Below are 21,004 nucleotides of genomic sequence, written 5' to 3' on the forward strand. Positions count from 1 at the left end.
GGTATCCACATAACGGATATCCGCACGAATATGAAAACGAGTATGGAACATGTATTTATCCAGCATGTAGAGTACGAGGAAACTAATACTTATACCTTATCCGTCCCGTTAACATCTCTAGTTAGGCTCTTAATATCCCTTTATACATTTACTTCGATCATTTGCAATCTAGCGTAAACATATTGCATTTCATAGTTTAATATATTCTTCTTTTCTTCATTATATGTCCTTCTCGATATTATAAATGGTTTTGAGAGCTCATAACTAAGATTGTTTCTCACCATAATACAATTTGTTAGATTCAAGTTGAGCAAATCCCTCTTCATAATTTTGATGAAGAGCAAACATTATTTAGAAATCATCTTGACAACTGGTAGGATTATCTATCTCTATGAATAAACCTTACATGACCATTAACAAAATGTGTGTCAGATAAGAATTATAACATATATATGAAAATTATCATTCGAGGTACAATCTACTCTAACCACACTTTTGTATTAAATAATTTTAAGTTAGGAAGATAATATAACATTTGGCAGCATTGTCAAGAAAACATGTTTAGTGAAGAGCTATAAGGTATTATCTGGTTTGCAATTACATGATGTATATGGAAAGAAAGAAACATATGCAAAATGGTGGAAAAAATGTTTTTGTAGATAGAATGTGATTTAACATGCTAACTGATAACCTGATTGGTAAGGACAAATGGCCTTTATACATACAATAGTAATAGTGCATTAGTCCAATGCTTTGCATTAGGACATAACTATGTATATGAATTTGGATTCTGATTTTTTTTGTGTTGTTTCTTTACTATATTTTCATAATACACTGATTATCACTAATATTGACGTTTTAAAATATATTAAAAAGATATTTAAAAGATCAATACAGTGCATTTTTAATGTTCAATAGAAAACAATACTAAAAAAATCAGTAGAGAATCTGGATTCTATGTATATGCAAATAAGTTAGGAGAGTGAATGGAAAATAAAAAGGGTGGTGCATATATCAATTTGGATGTTAAGACATGGTATGCAAAAACAGTGTGATATAATTGTTTCATGTAAAAAAAAAAAATTGATGTGGGAGAGGGGATGAGACTCCAATTGTGTAAATAGTGATATAGTTTTAAGTTTATGTTTATTATTTATATTTTCTTTATTGCATAAGAGTAATTTTGATTAACAAGTGTTATAATTAAGCAAGAGGTAAGAGTGTTATTGACGTGAATTTGCTTTATTTATTGATATTTTTATTATTCGTTACATGTTATAGTGAGAAAATTGATACTTCTTATATATTCTTTTCTAAAAAGAAATGAGTAATTAAATGAAATGAGCAGAAACATATCATTGTATAATAAGAGGTTTTATCCTATTTTTACAGTATAATAAAATTGTTCCATTCTTGTATAATAGCATACATCGCCAAATCCAAACGGCTTTCTCCCACTCTATTTGTATTATACATGTATCATCACCAAATTCAAAATATATCACCGATTTAAAGTATAACCTTAATAAAATAAAAATAATTAAAAATATTTTAAATATGAAATGACGGAACTGAATATATATATATATATATATATATATATATATATATATATATATATATATATATATATATTATATTTGTTATATTAGCAGTGTTACGCTAATTTGTAAAATGCTGATAAATCACACCATATTTTTCCGTGATTCTAATTGTAATGCTCCCACTATCCAATTAATTTTTTATTATCATCATTAGTGACGTTAGGCTTATGTAATAAAATATGACAATGTAGTTAATAATTAATTAAGAACAGTTGTTTTTGAAAATAAAGAGAAGAATAGGCTGTCTGAGGCAAATTTTCAATTTATTTTTTTTTCCCGTTCCAAAAAAGAAAAGTTTATTAAATTCCCCCAAAATTTTTTTCTCTCGGTTTGGTTTCACAAAATCGCAATTTGTATCACTCGTTTCCGTTTCCCTTCGAGGAGAGACAGTGCCTGCCGCCACTGTTCTATGCGCCCCCTTCTTCTTCATCATCACCATCATCACCTTGTCTACCATCATCATCAACACAACCGCCACCATAACCATCACTATCATCGTCTTCAACGTCACCATCATCATCTTCATATTCTTCATCCTGCCAAAAGCTAGGGTTCCCTCCGCGTCAAAACCCTCCCCTATTCCATGTACGATCACTGAGGAGGGTTTCTGATTTGGATGGCATTGGGAGATTTGATGGCCTCTCGCTTTTCACAATCCACTGTTCTCGTCGTTCCCAACCAGAACCACCACGACGATTCCACCGCCTCCTCTTCTTCCTCCTCCGTCGCCGTCGTCACCGCCAGTAACAACACTGACGATGCCGATTTCGCGAACCGCGGCGACTCTGAAGCCGCCATCGCTAGCAGCAGCGGCAACTACACCGGGAATGGCGCCACCAGCATGGCCTACCTGCCGCAGACTGTGGTCCTCTGCGAGCTCCGCCACGAAGCCTTCGAGGGCGCCGTCCCCGCTGGCCCCTCCGACAGCGGCCTAGTCTCCAAGTGGCGACCCAAGGATAGGGTCAGTTCAATCGCTCTGGAAAGTTTGATTCAGTTGTTGTTTGTTTACCTTGTTGGTATTATATGCATTTTACTGTGATGAATCGGTGATTTGCGATTTTCGTTACCTATATATTGGAAAATTGTTAGTAGTGTGTCGTTCTGCGTGACAGAAATTTGGAAATGTAGAGAAAAAAGGCGTTTAGGTCAATGCAGTGGCAGCATTGGTGACTGTGAATGGATGCCTTTGTTTTACTATGTTTGTGTATGTGATAATGTTGTTTGGGACTTGTCAAGGACGTAAAATGTTTGACCTGTTAAACATTAAGTTTTGTTAAGACGGGTCTGGATCCTCTGAAGTGCAAAAGTGAAATGCTGAGTGAAACTGAACCAATGATTAATGAGAAAATCGAATGAGTTCTGTGATGTTTGTGGGTTTTAATGCGGATTCTTTCTTTACTATCCAGAGTGCACTGTGTAGTTCAGCGGATCTTGAATTTGATCAATTCAAAATAATGATAACGTTATAGTAGTGGACCTGATTGATACTTGCATTGGGGAAATTTCTTCTATTAATTGTGTGCTTGGTGTTTCATGAATTCTTATTTTGCTAAAGATTTGGCTGTAAAAGTGGATGAATTATCCTGGAATTTGCTTGACTAAATTAGTGCTTTCGTAATGGGCGGTGGGGAAAATTGTTTACATGTCTCTTTTTAGGGGACTTGTGTAAATCCTGGTAGCTTGCATTAGGAAGTGGCTTGTTTACATCAAATGCAGGTTTCTAGCTTTCTATATTGGTTGAAATTGCTTGACCCTTGACAGAGGTGGATTTTAGTCCAAGTGTACACATATGAAAAATTAAGTATATGATTTTTTGTAAGGAGCATTGATTTAAACTTCATCCCTTGTTAAAAATGTGAAATAAGCAGGTCACCTTTTGCGTAGTCTGATTCTTTCTACTGTAAATTTTGTGTTAGCAGTTTGCCAATTATCTTTAATTATACCCTTGTTCTTTTTTTGCAACTAGTGCAATTGCGTTTTGTTAAAAAAAGAAGTCGAAGCTTCTTCAACATGAGTAGTTGATTGACAACTAATTTTCTAAAGGTATTGATAGCATGGCAGTTTCGGATATTTTGGCTGTTCGGCACTTGCAATTTTCCCTTGTTCTTTTTTTGCAACTAGTGCAATTGCGTTTTGTTAAAATAAAAGTAGAAGCTTCTTCAACATGAGTAGTTGATTGACAACTAATTTTCTAAAGGTACTGATAGCATGGTAGTTTCAGATATTCTGGCTGTTCGGCATTTGCAAGTTTTCAATCTGTCTTATTACAGTTGTGGATGTAACTTTGGAGTGAAGATTCAACGAAGGGGTTGTTCTCTACTCAATAAAATATAATTTCTTCCTGCATTTTAAATAAGACATAACGAAATGTGAAATGCATTAACGTGGTTTACTTTTCTGATAAGTTTTATACTGTTGGTTCGATGCATTTTTGGGAGAGGGTAGGGTGATGCTCAATTTTGAAGATAAATTTTCTCCCATTTAGTAGGATTTCTTGAATAATAGTCTTCCTTTGCAATGGATTTCTGGTATAAATTATATTGATATTTAACATTTTTCTTCATAATCAAAAATATATTTTCATCGAAGTGTCTGTTTATTCCTCTAAGATGTTTTAAATACTTCTTGAAGATGTTTATATGTTATATCTATTGTAGGATTTATGCTCCAGTTTAACTCTAATTTTTTGGTGCAGATGAAGACAGGATGTGTAGCTCTAGTATTATGTTTGAACATTAGTGTGGACCCACCAGATGTAATAAAGATATCTCCCTGTGCTAGAATGGAGTGCTGGATAGGTCTCTTGTTACCTTTCATCTCATTTTATTTAATTGTTTTCTGTAGTTTGTACACTCAAGTTGTTTCCTGGATTTGATATATTTTGCATTATTTTTGCTCAATTCATGTTTGGAAATAGCATTGGGCTTCTTAATAATATTATATGACTTGTTTTTGTTATTAACTATTTATTTTTACAAGTTCATATTTTTTATGTGTGCTATTTTGCATTTATATTTTATGGATGAACTCTTTAATTCATACTTGTCTTCAACTTTTTATCCACCCATTAACTTTTTGATCCCCAGCCTAGTTATTTAGAGTTATTTGCAACTTGTTGATAAAAAATGTAGCTGAATGGGTTGAGTAGAATCTTTGTGACGTATCAAAACTTTGGAGGCTTGCGACCATGATTAAGCTGCTAACAGTTTTTGGTGCTTACCTTGTTCAATACTGCAGATCCATTTTCTATGGCACCGCAAAAGGCATTGGAGTCAATTGGAAAAACCTTAAGCAGTCAGTATGAAAGATGGCAACCAAAGGTGGGAAATGTTTAACTGGGTACCTTATGCTCATGTTATCTTTGAAATTGTTTTGTAGTTAACTTTTTTGAGATCTTTACAGGCCCGCTATAAATGTCAACTTGACCCGACAGTGGATGAGGTGAAGAAACTTTGTACTACTTGTCGTAGATATGCAAAGTCAGAAAGAGTTTTATTCCATTACAATGGGCATGGTGTCCCAAAACCAACCGCTAATGGTGAAATCTGGGTCTTCAATAAGGTCAATGTTTGTATTTTCTTAGTTCTTGATGCGAGGTAGTTACTTTATAAATCAGATATTGTTCTCTTCATACTAGCAATATAGGCCTAGTTGAAAAAAAGTGGGCGTGCTTGGTTACCAAAATTGCCAGTCAACTTGTTAATTTGTCTGAATTTATGTTCCTACACCCTCAAATCTAGTTAACTCATGTAAACACGAGCATACTTGCTCAAACTAGTGTAAAATCATGAGTTTAGAGTTGATTCAGCAAGATAGTTGAACATTAGAAAAGAGCCAATAATGACGGCAGATTTGTTTGTTTCTAGGGAACAATTTTATGGTTCATTGGTTCTCTCACAAGTTTCTGTCTGTTTTAGGTGTTGGTGTTGTGTTCTATTGTACAAACAAATCTCTCTTGGTGTCTTTCTCAGCTCTGCTCCGTTTTGTGTTTCTGATTCTCCTTGACACTTTGCGATCTCACTTCTGTCCCATTTCCTTTCTCTTGTCCAGTTTCATATATAGGGCTGGTGCAAACTACAAATTAGTGATTGAGTCATTGGGGCTTGATTTTTTACTCCTCTCTTGCTATATTTTGGACAATTGGACCTCAGTTTACGTCCAACAACTGTTTTTATGCAAAGCATAGTATCTTATATGATCAACTTGAGTAAGGATAAAGGGATAATAATATTGAAAAAGTATAAAAAACTTTAAAAAAGTATATATTATGATCAACTAATGATAATATTACAGTAAAAAATATAAAAGTGTTATTTATAACATCATATAATATTGAATTATTATGCTATTTATAAGTATTTTATTGCTTGAAGTAAAATCTTGTTACTTTGTGAAGCTTGCACAAGTTTAGGTAAACTTTGGAGTTTGACTACCTTGTGTGTGTATAGGTTCTCACCTCTTTAAAAATGTGCCGTTATCAGTCGAGAAAATTAGTATAAAGATAAAAATGGGAGAATGGAAAATGAGTGACTGTGAAAGTAGGACAAACCATGAATAGAAGCAAAATAGGGTGGGAAAAGTATGAGAAGCAAGTGGGTAAGAAAGCCTTTCACTATTTATTGTAGGCATGATGAGTATATTGTATTTTACTTATTTTACTTTCATGCTTTTGCTCAGATTTTGTTTAGCAAGTGCAATAAGGGATATATTAAATAATCATAAAAAAACAGTAAATAAACGTAAGTGCTATTTATTTTGTTACATGAGAAGAGGTCACAATAATCATTATCTTAGAAAAGGCAAAATTTTGTACTCCTGACCTTACATCGACAATAACTGATAGATAATAGCTGATAAAAGGTTAAAACTAAACTGGAATTGTATCCTATCGCAAATGCCTGATTAGTTTAACTTTTGCTGCTAGATATCATGGGTTCCAATTGAGTATAATGCCCTAAGTCACAATATCATGAGAATAGCTACAAGACATTCCTATTCTCATTTTCATCATATATTATGCAGAGTTATACGCAGTATATCCCATTACCCATCAATGAACTTGATTCTTGGCTGAAGACCCCATCAATTTATGTTTTTGATTGCTCTGCAGCTGGGATGATTGTGAATTCCTTCATTGAGGTATCCACACAAAACCATGTTATTAAATACTTATAAAAAATTCCAAATGTATTGCTACTGATTTTGTCTTTTTTGGACTGCCAAATTTGTTACTGGACTTGTCATTGATAAGCTTCATGAATGGAGTGCTTCCAACTCCACTGTGTCCCAAAGGGATTGTATTCTGCTTGCAGCATGTGAAGCACACGAAACTTTGCCTCAGAGTGCAGAATTCCCTGCTGATGTGTTTACATCATGCCTTACAACGCCTATAAAGATGGCATTGCGATGGTGAAACTTCTCATTAATTCCTACTTAGTTTATCTTGTTTAGAATGTTTAATATGAAACATTCACGCAGGTTTAGCATACCTTATTATTATTATTCTTTTAAACATAATAGCATTATGCATGAATTTTGAAAGCATTGTGCATGGACTTCTAAATAATGAACACTTTTGTGACATGAATTGTTTTACATTACCCTCCCAATCTTCAATCTGATCATACTTTCCCATATGTGACCTTTACTTAACTACTTTTATCTAATATCATTTCATGATGGCGGATTGTATTCATCATAATCCAGAATCATAAATGTCAGTTTTTATGATACAGTTCCCCTTAGGAGTATTGCTGCGCTTAACTGATTTATTATCTTTATTGTAACTTTTGCAGCTGGGCTTTTTGTTAACTGCAGTAGTTATAGAAGAAAAAAGCCATGATACAGATGTTTTTTTCACTATGAAATTGATTATATGCCCAACATCTACATTTGCAATACTAACTTAACTGTCCTCATTTTCTATAGCTCCTGAACTTTCTAGGGTTGGTAAGTGATAATTGTGTATCTCAGCAAACTGGTTATTGATAACTTTTTTGTGATGTAAATTTCTCTAGGTTTTGTACACGATCATTACTTCGTGAATCACTTGATTATTCACTTATAGACAAGATCCCTGGCCGTCCTAATGACCGAAAGACACTTCTAGGTGAATTGAATTGGATCTTTACAGCAGTAACTGATACAATTGCCTGGAACGTTCTTCCCCATGGTGGGTCTCAACCCTCCCTGTCATTTTCACTGACTTACTAAATTGCAAAAGTTTCTTTTTGAATTCCAGTTATTTAGCAAGCAATTTTAGTTGGTATCTTTTTATCTTATATTGATAATTATTTTTTCCTGCAGATCTTTTTCAAAGACTGTTTAGACAGGATTTGCTTGTTGCTAGTCTGTTTCGGAATTTTCTACTTGCTGAGCGAATCATGCGATCTGCAAATTGTTCTCCTGTTTCTCACCCGATGTTACCTCCAACCCACCAGCATCATATGTGGTATTGTTGGTGATTATTGTTATGATATTTTTGTGTTGCGAAATTTTTCTACAGTTTATGTTTTTTCTCCACACTTCAGGGATGCATGGGACATGGCTGCTGAGCTGTGCCTCTCTCAACTTCCATCTTTAGTTGAGGATCCTAATGCTGAATTTCAGGTATCTGGAATTCTGGATTTATTTTTTGTAATAACTTTGATGTAGAGTTCGTTCTGATATTGAATATTAAATAATAAAAAAATAGTTAAGGTATTCTGATTTGGCAAGGAATAGTTGCCATACGAAGGATTATGTATTGAGTTTTAAGCTTACCTGATGAAGTATGTTATTTTCTCTATCAGCCTAGTACATTTTTCACTGAGCAGTTGACAGCATTTGAGGTATGGCTTGACCATGGTTCTGAACATAAGAAACCACCAGAGCAGTTGCCTATAGTTCTTCAGGTGCGATCTTTTTTTTTTGACTTTGTTTCCTTTTGAGCCATTGTGTTGCTTCATAATACTCTTGTAGGTAGGTTACATGTTTTTATGAAATCAACTGTGTTCCTGTTCCTTATTAACTTTTTGATGGGTAAGTGTTTGTTATTATCATCCTTGTGATGGACATTTGTCTAAATGATGTATTTGTTGTGAGCATCTACTCTCTTAACAACAGGTCTAGCCACATCTAGCTGTAATGGCAATGGACATTACTGTTGTTTTGTTCATTCAACATACATTACTGTAATTGTCCTAAAATGTTTTTTCTGAAAGTGTGTTATGGTCAATTCTTGTCTTAATTATTTACTATTCATTTATTTAAGGAATTATTTTGCAATTTGTTTGACTTGGCAATCATCTTCCTATTTCTTGATTCTATATAGGTTCAGAAATTGTACCCTTGGATCATTTGCAAAATGACCTTTCAATCTTTCTTTGTGCTCTATTGACTCGAATTATTTTTTCCTTTTTTTTTCACAATAAGTGTACTTTATACTTCTGGGAAAATATTTTGCCAGTTGTTTATACCTTTTCCATGCATTGTTCCTGTATCAGGTTTTACTTAGTCAATGCCATCGCTTTCGGGCCTTAGTGCTGCTTGGAAGGTTCCTTGATATGGGGCCATGGGCGGTTGATCTGGTAGTTTTTCTCTAGATTCATCAACTATTGTTGAATACCTATTTATATATTTATTTATTTATCTATAAAGGTTTACGAGAACTTACTACCCAGTTTTTTATGTGTAGGCATTATCTGTTGGAATATTTCCTTATGTTCTAAAGCTATTACAAACAACAACACCAGAACTACGACAGATCCTTGTATTTATTTGGACGAAAATTCTTGCACTTGACAAGGTAGATTCGGTGGAAAATAAATTCTTTAAGTAAATGTCAATTACATGTTGGTTTTTTAGTTATTTTAGAGAAGTAGTTGTTTATTATATCGTTTACATTGAAAAGTATGTGATTCTTTTTCCAGTATTAATTTCGACCAAACATGTGTTAAATCATGTTGAAATTTTGTCTTGGCCAGTGAAGGTTACTTTTTACTATGGTAGTTATTGCAGTATATTCACTTGCTTTGCATTGTGCTGGATATGGCAAGAAAAGTTGAATATGAGAACATTTGAAAAGGATATGATTTTTTTATCCAAAATTAATCTGAACCAAGCATGCTTAAATCATGTTGAAATTTTGTCTTAGTCACTGGAGGCTTTTATTCTAGTTATTGCAGTATATACATTAGCTTTGGATGGGGCTGGACAAGCCAAGAAAAGTAGAAAGATTGAGGGAGAAGATAAGGAAAATAGGAAAAAAAGCATTAAGCCTTTGTTTTGACTAGATGAGAGGACAAATTAAGGGAGGAGGAAGTTTTAAAATTTTTAATTGAGGGAAAACTTTGGAAGATTTTGGTTTCTTGAAGTTCTTTCTCATGAACTTTCTTTGTGCCCTCCGAACCCTATTTTTATCTTCTGCAATAAAATTTTCAAATTTAAATACACGTCTTTCATACTCCTTTTTTTTCAAACCAAACATATGTATGGCCATGATGCTATTCCTCAATCATCCCATACTTGTTATAAGGAGCAGATCCTATATAATGAAGAATATTTAGATTATATATGTATTATTAGGGAACATTACTATATATTTCCTATCATGTCTTTACTTTTAGAGGATATCACCTTCATTTATTGTATTGATTTTTTTTTTTCAGTATAAATAAAACATCCATGTTGTCTATAAAACATACCATTTCAGATCAATGTTTCTTTCCTATAGTTTAACATGGTATCTAGAGTCTTTTTCAAAACTATGTTGGCTTGACCCACTGCCTTAGGATGATAATTTCTTGGGGAAACCTTTTTCTTAGGTTTGCATGCACTATTGTAGTGCTGCTTCTGGTGAGTTTTTGATGACCATCATTAGCTTCAGCAAGCATAAGGTTGGGATTGCACTGTGCCTTAGGATGATACTTTCTTGGGGAAACCGTTTTTTTAGGTGATGCACTATTCTAGTGCTGCTGCCTCTATTGAGTTTTTCGATGACTATCATTAGCTTCAGCAAACATAAGGTTGGGATTGTGCTGTGCCATTCTATCCAACCATCCTAAAGCCGATGCAGACCACCCATGACATGCTCACACAAGCATATTATCTCTTGTTCTGACCAAAACTCCTGTTGGTACATGGCAGCATGTGCAGTGGTGCCAGACAGTCGACTAACCTGTGCCCAGGTCACCTTCTTTATGTGCTCCTACCTGTAGTAGTGGCAGATCAATTAGAGTTGTTTGCTGGTCCAGTCTACTTCTCCCTCACCTTAGATTATTTTTGTTCCAGATTTAAAGGAAAAAAAGTATATTATCAACATTTAGAACAGATTCTCATATCTTTTCCTAACCATATTGTTAGTATTGAAAAGATAGATGAGTTTAACTATTCAACTTAGGCTTCCAAAATTGGCTAATGATTAAGTAGGTTGCACAACAATGGATATATCCATGCTCAACTATGTAGCGTTATTACATCTATAGGTCACACTTCGCTCAAACCTATTTTTTTTGTCCCCATGATGTCTGTACATCTATTTGGATTGCAGGACTGTGCTTCCCTTTATAGCAACGACACTCTGCCATACAAAGTGTACCGAGAGTCCTATGTTTGTGTTATGCAACTTCATGCTGCCTTACATGATTTTAGCGCGCTCCTTCCCCTCATCTGTATATTTAAAGAAGGAATTTAGGAACCACAATGTTTTATGACCTTAGGCTTGTAAGGTTTGCCAAAAGAGTATTTTGCCACACATGATTTGATTTTGGGATCAGGATAGACCCTACTGTGACTTCTACTTCATCTGTGTTTCCCCATGTCTTATAAAATAAACAGACACATTTCACAATGGACGTAATACTGTTAGTTGTTGGAAGCTACATGGGGAACCGCATCGTTCTTCCAATATTTCCCTTGCATCTAATGTTGAGTCACCTGTTGCTCCTACACTACCAATTAGTCTATCTTGTATGACTTTTACAACATATGAAGACTTAATTGAATGGTGTGAGACACCTCAATCTACTGGTAACAATATTTTGGTGGCACATTGGTAATTAATCTGCTTGTCCCCATCAATCTCTTGTATGTGGTTCATTGACATCGGTGCATCTTATCACATATCTGATAATCGTTTTTTTTCCTTATCCTTTACAACTACGGTCAATTTTCCTTTTATAACTACTAGCAATGGTTCACAAACACAAGCTTGCAGCAAGGGTAATATCCAACCCCTCTCATCCCTTGCCAACTTTGTTCTTTATGTTCCTAAATGCCCTTTTAGTTTACTTTCCCTTGATTGATCCAATCCCATGACGTCATGTTCACTTTCATTAGAATGAATGTTACCTTGTATGACCAAATATCGGGCAAGATGATTGGCATTAGATATGAGTCACATGATTTTTACTATCTCTCTACATCACCATTTGTATGTGCATTCACGGTCTCTCCAATGATGATTCATGCACAATTAGACCATCTTGAGTTGACAAAACTACAGAATACAGTGCCAGGTTTAGAACATTTGTTTGGTTTGAATTGTGACAATGTCCATGAATATGTATCTGACCAATTCCAATAGTTCTTGGCATCTAATGGTATTATTCTGCATTAAGCTGTGTCCTCATCCAATGGTATTATTCTCCCCACTATACTAACAGTAGTTATCATTGACTTTCCGCTATACATTATACTTGTTCGTCGTTGTCCTAAGCCTCAAGATGAAGCTTTATCTTGTCTAGAGTGCCCAAAGGACTGGTACTTGCGAGTTTGTTTCTCTTCTAGATGACAAATCAATTGTCCGGTGTTATTGGTTATACACTCTTGAAGTATAATCTAATGGCAAAATTGATTGCTACAAAGATTTATTGCTTGCCAAAGAATACACAAAAATCTATGGGCAAGATTATATCAGCACTTCTCTTGTTGCCAAAATGACATTTATGAGACATATTTTTTTCACTACAAATAGTCACCATTGGACTTTGTTTCGGCTTGACATCAAGAATACATTTCTACATGGTGATCTTGATAGCGAGTCTGCATCCGCAACCTTTTGGATTTGTTGCTCAAGGGGAGTGATATGGCCTCAAGCAATCATCCCATGCATGGTTTAGGCAGTTTTTAATTATCATCCAAAATTTTGGAATGACAAAGTGATGTTGATCATTATGTGTTTTATTGTCATTCTTGCTAAGGATGTATATATCTCTCATGGACAACTTTGTTATCATGGGTAGTGATAAGGAGGGTATTGTCCAACTAAAACGACATTTTAAAAATTTCATACAAAGGATCTTGCCTTTGTCTAGAGGTTGCATAGTCCAAGGATGGTTTGATCACATCACAAAAAGGGACATTTTGGAAGAAACATGGATGTTAATGCTAAGTTTATGGACATATCAATGGATATGAGTGTCAAACTTGCACCTAATTAAGGAGAACCGTATTTTGATCTTGGGAGATACAAGTTAGTTGGTAAGCCAAATTATTTTGTTGTAACTTGTCCTGACATTGTCTTTGTAATGAGTGTAGTAAATTAATTTTTTAACTCTCCTAGTTAAGATCGTTGGGAAGTAGTCATATGAATCTTGAAGTATATTAAGATTGTTCTTGACAAAGGCCTTATTTGTGAAGACAAGGGAAATACTCAAGTTGGGTATTATGATGCTAACTTGGTTGGGTCATCGTGTGATAGGCACTCTACTTCAGGGTATTGTGTTCTTGTTGGAGGCAATTTAATATCATGGAAAAGTAGGATACAAAATGTCGTGGCAAGATGAAGTGTAGAAGCATAATACAAGATAATGACATTAGTCATTTATGAGCTCATGTAGCTAAAAAAACTCTGGTTGAATTTGGAGAAGATTCCCAAATGAACCTTATATGTGTCAACTAGGCACCATTTCACAAATGCTTCTAATCCTCTCTTTCATGGGAGGACCAACTAGATTGAAGTAAATTGTTATTTCAAAAGGGAATAACTCGAGTGTGAAAATATCACCACTAAGTTTTTCAACTTTAGTGAACAATAGGCTAGCATATTCACCAAGTCTTTAAGAGTACCAAAGATCAATCTAAATTGCATTAAGCTATGCACATGCGACTTTTAAGCTCCAACTCAAGGGAGAGTGTTATAATTATAGAATTATAAATTTTATATATATATATATATATATATATATATATATATATATATATATTGTGTGTGTGTGTGTGGAATCGGTGAACTCGTTGTAGAATCGGTAAACTCATCTAAAATTTCGAGTTTAGGAACATGTGCGCGAGTTCGATGACAAATTTTTAACCAAAGTGCAGTCGTATGAATTCACCAGATTAGGGCTTCTGTGTTTAATCCCCTTCTTCGTCTGAACTTCTCGCGCATCACAAACTTACTCATGCAATTCGCAGTCCGTCACACAACACCTCACTGTTTCAGGCGCAAGCTCTCGAGCTCGCCATGGACAACATTGTTGTCATCATCGATCATGGTCGGCGTCGCTTCGCATGCTGTCAATTGGGTCGTTGCCTCGCGTTTCGTTGTTGGCCGTCGTTCCCCTCTGCACTTCGCACACATTCCCCTTTTCTCGTGCAAGTTTTAGGTTTTAGGTTAAAAGATATGAATTAAATAATGTTATGTTATGTTCGTGTTATAATTTATAACGTGAGCCCCTACACTACACAACACTCATTTCCTTCCCAAGCACATTTAGATACTTTTTTATGTTCGTGTTATAATTTTTAAAAACAATGTTTATTTATAACATTTTTTAATTTTGTAGTGGAAAATTGATATAATTAGAATAGAACAAAATGTTTGGGAATGGTTCTAACTCAATTGAGAGCAATGCAAATGTATCTTCATCAATTACTGAGAATGTTTTACGGTATTTGTATGAAATTATTTATTTCAAGTACATTTAAGTTATATAATTCTATGGACTTATTTGAAATAGGATGTCATTTATATAAATTAAATTTTTTTATCATATGAAGTAAACTCTTACAAGTTTACGATTCGAGTTTACTGGACTCTCACGAGTTTAAGTAAACTCTCGAGTTTGACTACCTTGTGTGTGTGTGTGTCTATATATATATATATTATCAACAATGTCTATTTATTCCCATATATCCTTATATGCTTCAGCTTCAGCTTCAAGGGGAGTGTTATAATTGTAAAAATAAAGTGTATATAGCTTGATTCTTTATTTGAGGATATTGAATATTTGTTTCTTTTGTATTGGTTCCGTTTTCTCAGTATGAATTAAGCATCGTTGTTGTCTTAGAAACATACAGTTCAGCTCAATAAACTCCATTAACATAGTTGTGAATATTCTGTTTTTTGCTGACCTTTATAAAACTCTAATGAAATTTGGTCTTGAAATCTGATGTCGAATGTCTGCTGTGTCTGGTATGATTTTGTTCCATTTTCTGTGTTGTAGTCATGTCAGGTTGATCTAGTGAAGGATGGTGGTCATATCTATTTCATTAAGTTTCTTGATAGCATGGAAGCATATCCAGAGCAACGGGCAATGGCTGCTTTTGTTTTGGCTGTGATTGTGGATGGTCATAGACGGGGCCAAGAAGCTTGTATGGAAGCTGGTTTGATTCATGTCTGCTTAAAGCACCTTCAGAGTTCATGTCCTAATGATTCACAAACTGAACCCCTTTTCCTTCAGTGGCTTTGCCTGTGTCTGGGGAAATTGTGGGAAGACTTCTCAGAGGCACAAACAATTGGTTTACAGGAAGATGCAACTACTATATTTGTTCCCCTACTGTCTGCACCCCAGCCAGAGGTTTATGCCCTACTACTTGGTTCTATTTCCAGTTGCCAGATGATTACAATTTTTGATGAATTAATCAAATAAATTTAGTCATGCAATTTATTGTTTCACAGGTTAGGGCATCTGCTGTTTTTGCATTGGGTACCCTTCTTGATGTGGGATTTGATACATGTAGAAGTGTTGGTGGCGATGAAGAATGCGATGATGATGAAAAGTTTAGGGCTGAAGTTAGTATAGTTAAGAGTATGTTATGTGTTGCTTCAGATGGGAGTCCATTGGTGAGGGCAGAGGTAGCAGTAGGTAGGTGATTAAGCATCTGATGCTATATTTTGTTTTGAATTCGGGAGTACCTTTTATTTTCTTGTGATTAGATTGGTAGAGCTCAAACAGGAGGTTGTTATGTTTAATAGATATCATCATTGCAATTTTTTAATCATTTGCAAACAAGTTCCTAATGGCTGGTTGTTTCTGAACTTAGAGAAAGACAAAAAGCCTTAAAACTTGCATGTAAAAACATCTTTTTATTTGTGTTTCTAATTGTAGCTTCTAGTTTTATTGCAATGCTGTAATCGGTTTGTAGTCTAAGACAACTTAATGTTGTCAATAGAGTATTGGGAGGGCTGGTATACTTTAGAGTGAGATGGATCTGAGGCATGTTGCTGACTCTTTTTTTTCAACTGCCAGCTCTAGCACGATTTGCTTTTGGCCACAACAAGCACCTGAAGTCTATTGCTGCTGCATATTGGAAGCCTCAACCTAATTCTTTGATTAATTCCTTACCTTCATTAGCTAATATTAAAGGTTCAGTTGGTGGATATCCTAAACAGAACCAACATATACCTCATGGAAGTATTGTTTCCCCTCAAATTGGACCTATCAGGGTTGGAAGTGACAATTCTCCAGTGGTTCGAGATGGACGGGTCTCTTCTAGCAGTCCTCTTGCTGGTTCGGGAATCATGCATGGGTCCCCATTGTCTGATGATTCATCTCATCATTCTGATTCAGGAATTCTAAATGATGGTTTCAGCAATGGAGTGGTTAATCACACTGGACCAAAGCCCTTGGACAATGCATTGTATTCACAATGTGTACTTGCTATGTGTACTTTAGCCAAAGATCCATCTCCACGCATTGCAAATCTTGGTCGACGAGTACTGTCCATCATTGGTATTGAACAAGTGGTTGCCAAACCATTGAAGTCTAGTGGTGTTCGAACTGCTGAATCTACCGCTTCTACAACTCTTGCTGGACTGGCTCGATCCTCATCATGGTTTGATATGAATGGAGGTAGATCTATTTTTCAGTTTTAGTTAATGGTTGATCCTGTTGGATAATAACATCCAAAGCAGTTTAATGAAGTTTATCTCTTCAAATTTATTTGTTATAATCCTTGCTGCATTGTTGCAAGCCTTTCTGCTTAATATTGCTTGTTGCTCTGGCAGGACACTTGCCACTGACCTTCAGAACTCCTCCGGTCAGTCCTCCTCGCCCGAGTTATATAACTGGAATGCGTAGAGTCTGTTCATTGGAGTTTAGACCCCACCTGATGAATTCTCCGGACTCTGGATTGGCTGATCCACTTTTAGGTTCTAGTGGTGCTTCTGGAACTTCAGATAGAAGCTTTCTTCCACAGTCAACTATCTATAGTTGGAGTTGTGGACACTTTTCCAAACCACTATTAACTGCTGCAGATGATAGTGAGGAAGTATCGGCCAGAAGAGAGGAGAAGGAAAAGCTTGCACTGGAGCACATAGCAAAATGCCAGCACTCTGGTTTGTATTTCTCTTTTTATTTTTATTAAGCATGTTGCTTACAGATGTATGGCTGATATTCTATTTTTTCGTTGTAGATGTTAGCAGGCTTACAAATCCAATTGCTAAGTGGGACATCAAGGGTACACAAACAGCATTGCTGCAACCTTTCTCTCCTATAGTAATAGCTGCTGATGAGAATGAACGTATCAGGTATATGAAGCTAATCCATAACTTTACTATAATTTAAACTGGGATTGTTATGAAGCTGGGCATAGTTTTTTTTTTGTTTAGGGAATTTTAGGACAATTGTTTACAGGCCTCTAAAAATCATTTGTGGTGTGAATTGGTAGAAGTTATAAATTTCCAAACGTGTTTATATTCAGGGTGGGTAGCACTCAAGTCTGAGACATTTTATTAATTATGAGGACTTGACAACTAAATGACATTCACCTAGCATAATTTATACACAGTAGGAATTCGGACTTTTGACCTGGTCAGAGTATAATGATCTCGGAGTTCTCTGCAGGATATGGAACCATGAGGAGGCAACACTGCTCAACAGTTTTGATAATCATGATTTTCCCGACAAAGGGATTTCTAAGCTCTGCCTTGTAAATGAGCTTGATGATAGCTTGCTCCTTGCTGCTTCATGTACTTTTCTCGACTGTTTAATATTATTATACATTTCATTCTCAAGTTGTCAGCACTTTAATATTATATTATCGGCAATCTCATGGTGCAGCTGATGGAAACATACGGATTTGGAAAGATTATACTCTGAAGGGTAAACAAAAACTTGTCACCGCATTCTCTTCAATTCATGGTCATAAACCTGGTGTGAGGAGTCTCAATGCAGTTGTTGATTGGCAACAACAATGTGGTTATCTGGTAAGATAATTTTTTTAATCATTCTTGGGAGTGTTGGAAATATTCCTCTTCCCCCATGTGCTAAAATTGAAAGTGTAATTATTTCCTCACATTGTGAAGCTAATGATTCTTATGGTGTTCTATGTTACATTTTTACATTTAACAGTATGCATCGGGTGAGATATCATCTACTTTGTTATGGGATCTTGATAAAGAGCAGCTTGTTAATACTATACCTTCATCATCAGATTGCAGTGTCTCAGCGTTGGTAAGCTTCAGCTATGCAAGAATGCTTTGTCGGTAATTTTGCTTGATATAGTTATTTTGGAAAGGCAGTTAAGCAGATGTTATACCTTAAAGGATTTACTAAGTTTTCCAAGGTAATTGAGCTGAATTCGTGAGTTTTTGCTTGGCAACTACATTTAGAACAGGTTTCTTTAATGATGAAGTCCTGTTTTAGAAGCCGTGTTTTTTTTTTTTTAATAATGATTGCTGGCTTCTTACTATTGAAATGCCCCCGTGCCCCATTTTCTGGGGCCACTTCAAGGTACCTGATTGTTTTTGAACGTGAAGACTGAAGCACCTTTGTTGATCTTATTATATTTGCCTTTGCCATAGATAGTTGTCTATCTTAAATAATAATGCAGTGATCACCCCTAAATCTGCTAAGGGCTAGTGTTATTTTCACTATTCTCAAGTTTTGTCAGACATTAAATAATATATATTAAACCTAGCCGATATTTATTCCCCTAATTAATAATATTCACTAATCATCAATAATGATCGCCCCCTTTTTAGTATTGTTTTATTCGATCTTCAACCACGTAACAAAGCAGTTATACAAGCAATTATCCCTTGATTTTTACACATTTTGAGATGTGTTTCAGGCTGCATCTCAGGTTCACGGGGGACATTTTGCAGCTGGTTTTGTTGATGGATCTGTCAGACTTTATGATGTCAGAATACCTGAAATGTAAGCATCATTTGTTGTTTATCACGTGCAAATAACAGCTTGGTTCTTGGTTAACTTTTGTTGATGTGATTGAATCCAGCATCATTGTTGTTTATCACCTATATGTTTTGATATGGTTATGCATGCATCTAATAATGAATTTATGCTTTAATTTACTCAATCAATACTTGTGTCTTAAGTTTTATCGTAAGTATAAACCTTTTAAGGTCCAATTTAGAAGTCTGTCTCTGTAATCACTAATGGCAATAAATGTTTCTTAGGCTCGTCTGTGAATTAAGACCTCATACGCAAAGAGTAGAAAAAGTTGTGGGGATTGGCTTTCAACCTGGATTAGACCAAGGAAAGGTAAAAAGAGCATTTTCATAGTTTGATATGTTTTTTCTTTTGAGCTGTAGTTCTTAGATTTGTGAATTTGATTTGAAGTTGATGAAGCAATTATGTCAAACTGTTGGTTTTGTTCAGATTATCAGTGCTTCTCAGGCTGGGGACATCCAATTTCTTGATATAAGAAATATTAGGAGCACCTATCTTACTATCGAAGCTCATAGGGGATCACTCACAGCATTAGCTGTACATAGGCATGCTCCAATTATTGCTAGTGGTTCAGCGAAACAACTGATTAAAGTTTTTAGTCTGGAGGGTGATCAACTAGGCACCATTCGTTATTATCCTACACTAATGGCCCAGAAAATTGGTTCTGTAAGTTGTCTCAATTTTCATCCATACCAGGTGTTACTTGCTGCTGGTGCTGCAGATGCATGCGTTTGTATCTATGCTGACGACAACACTCAAGCAAGATGAATCTGCATTTTTTCCCATGATTTCATCGGTTGTCTCCAGCTCAGAAGAGTGCATCAAATATCACTCAGGAACGCCGCCACGCATCCTGTCATGATGCTTTAATCCCTCTCCGCTGTGAATACATCTGAAAATATTGGTAGGGGTATATTCTGCTGATAGTGTATGCAAGATATTCATTAGCCTCCATGCTTAGAGGGTTGCACTCGACTGGAAGAAAATCATGCTTATTGATTGGAGGCTTCGGCAAATAATGTCAATCGTCGTAAATGTGTGTAAATATCATTTTCTCCATAATTATTTTCTATTCCTGTTTTGCGTGCTATTCCCACCTTTTGTAAATTTTTGTCAGATTACATAAGCTAGTTTGCTGACAAATGTGGTCCTGGAAACGGGGCATCTCACTCATGATTGTAGTTTCCGTTGAATTGGGGGACCCTTGTTTTTTAACCAACGTGTAATTAAATTCAAGTTTGTCCAAGTGTGCAATTTCTTTTCTCAACCTTAAACTGGGTTTTCGCAATTTTATCTTTTATACCATGACGACAATTCTATAGGCTGATTCTAGTGCTTTTTCGGTAATGAATGGGGAAGTAAGTTTGGTACCTCCTGATATTTTTTCGTCGAGGTCACGAATGAGATTGCGCATGAGTTCGCTCTGGAATTTTCCACATCTAAAGTTTCCAATAAAATTAAAAAAATGGCCTGATCAAAACAAATAATGAATGTCATGTTTCTTCCTCTAACTCCATCTTGTGAATGAGAAGTTAATAATTTTAGATTATGCAATTTAAAGGTTTTCTTGATTATATAATTCAGATTTTACTTTTAACTTTTGAATTATACAATTAGAAGTCATTTTAACCACCAAAATAGAATCTTAAAAATGATTTTCCCATTATGCAATTTAAGAGTCGACTTTTTATTAACAATTTAAAATTTATTTATTTTCTCTAAAAAATGACTTTTAAAATTGTAAAATCTAAAAATAAAAAGTAAATTTCAGAAGTAAAAAAAAAAAAAATCAAATTACGCAATCTAAAAATTGTAATCCAAATTATATAATCCAAAAATTTCATTTCAAGAAAAAAATTACTTCTCAATTGTATAACCTTAAAATCACCTTTTTTACCTTTGGATTTATATAATTTAAAAGTAATTTGTTATTCTTGATTTCAAAGTTGTAAATTTAAGAAGGGCAATGGAAATGTTTTTTATGTGAAGGTGCATGAAGAAGCTCAC

The 21,004-nt window shown here is 35.0% G+C and overlaps 1 protein-coding gene across 1 annotated transcript; it reads left to right on the forward strand.

Moving 5' to 3' along the window:
* The first annotated feature begins 1,926 nt into the window (after nt 1–1,926).
* On the forward strand, nt 1,927–20,243 carry LOC114183537 (regulatory-associated protein of TOR 1-like). Its single transcript, XM_028070590.2, has 23 exons — nt 1,927–2,565; nt 4,300–4,402; nt 4,842–4,924; nt 5,007–5,165; nt 6,627–6,743; nt 6,856–7,013; nt 7,622–7,776; nt 7,911–8,055; nt 8,135–8,213; nt 8,396–8,497; nt 9,089–9,172; nt 9,280–9,390; nt 15,029–15,382; nt 15,484–15,670; nt 16,055–16,657; nt 16,813–17,142; nt 17,220–17,334; nt 17,651–17,775; nt 17,867–18,012; nt 18,158–18,259; nt 18,879–18,964; nt 19,225–19,309; nt 19,427–20,243. The coding sequence occupies exons 1-23, from the start codon at nt 2,221–2,223 to the stop codon at nt 19,763–19,765; spliced, it is 4,113 nt and encodes a 1,370-aa protein (XP_027926391.1). The 5' UTR covers nt 1,927–2,220; the 3' UTR covers nt 19,766–20,243.
* The last annotated feature ends 761 nt before the right edge of the window (nt 20,244–21,004 follow it).

Source organism: Vigna unguiculata, chromosome 5, assembly GCF_037176805.1.
Source record: "Vigna unguiculata cultivar grain cowpea cultivar isolate G323 ecotype 2 chromosome 5, ASM3717680v1, whole genome shotgun sequence".
Classification (NCBI taxonomy): domain Eukaryota; kingdom Viridiplantae; phylum Streptophyta; class Magnoliopsida; order Fabales; family Fabaceae; genus Vigna; species Vigna unguiculata.

Coding starts and splice junctions, on each gene's coding strand:
- LOC114183537 (XM_028070590.2), top strand. CDS start 2,221: ATGGCATTGGGAGATTTGATGGCCTCTCGCTTTTCACAATCCACTGTT. Junction 6,744..6,855: donor TTGTGAATTCCTTCATTGAG/GTATCCACACAA, acceptor GTCATTGATAAG/CTTCATGAATGGAGTGCTTC. Junction 15,383..15,483: donor TGTCTGCACCCCAGCCAGAG/GTTTATGCCCTA, acceptor ATTGTTTCACAG/GTTAGGGCATCTGCTGTTTT.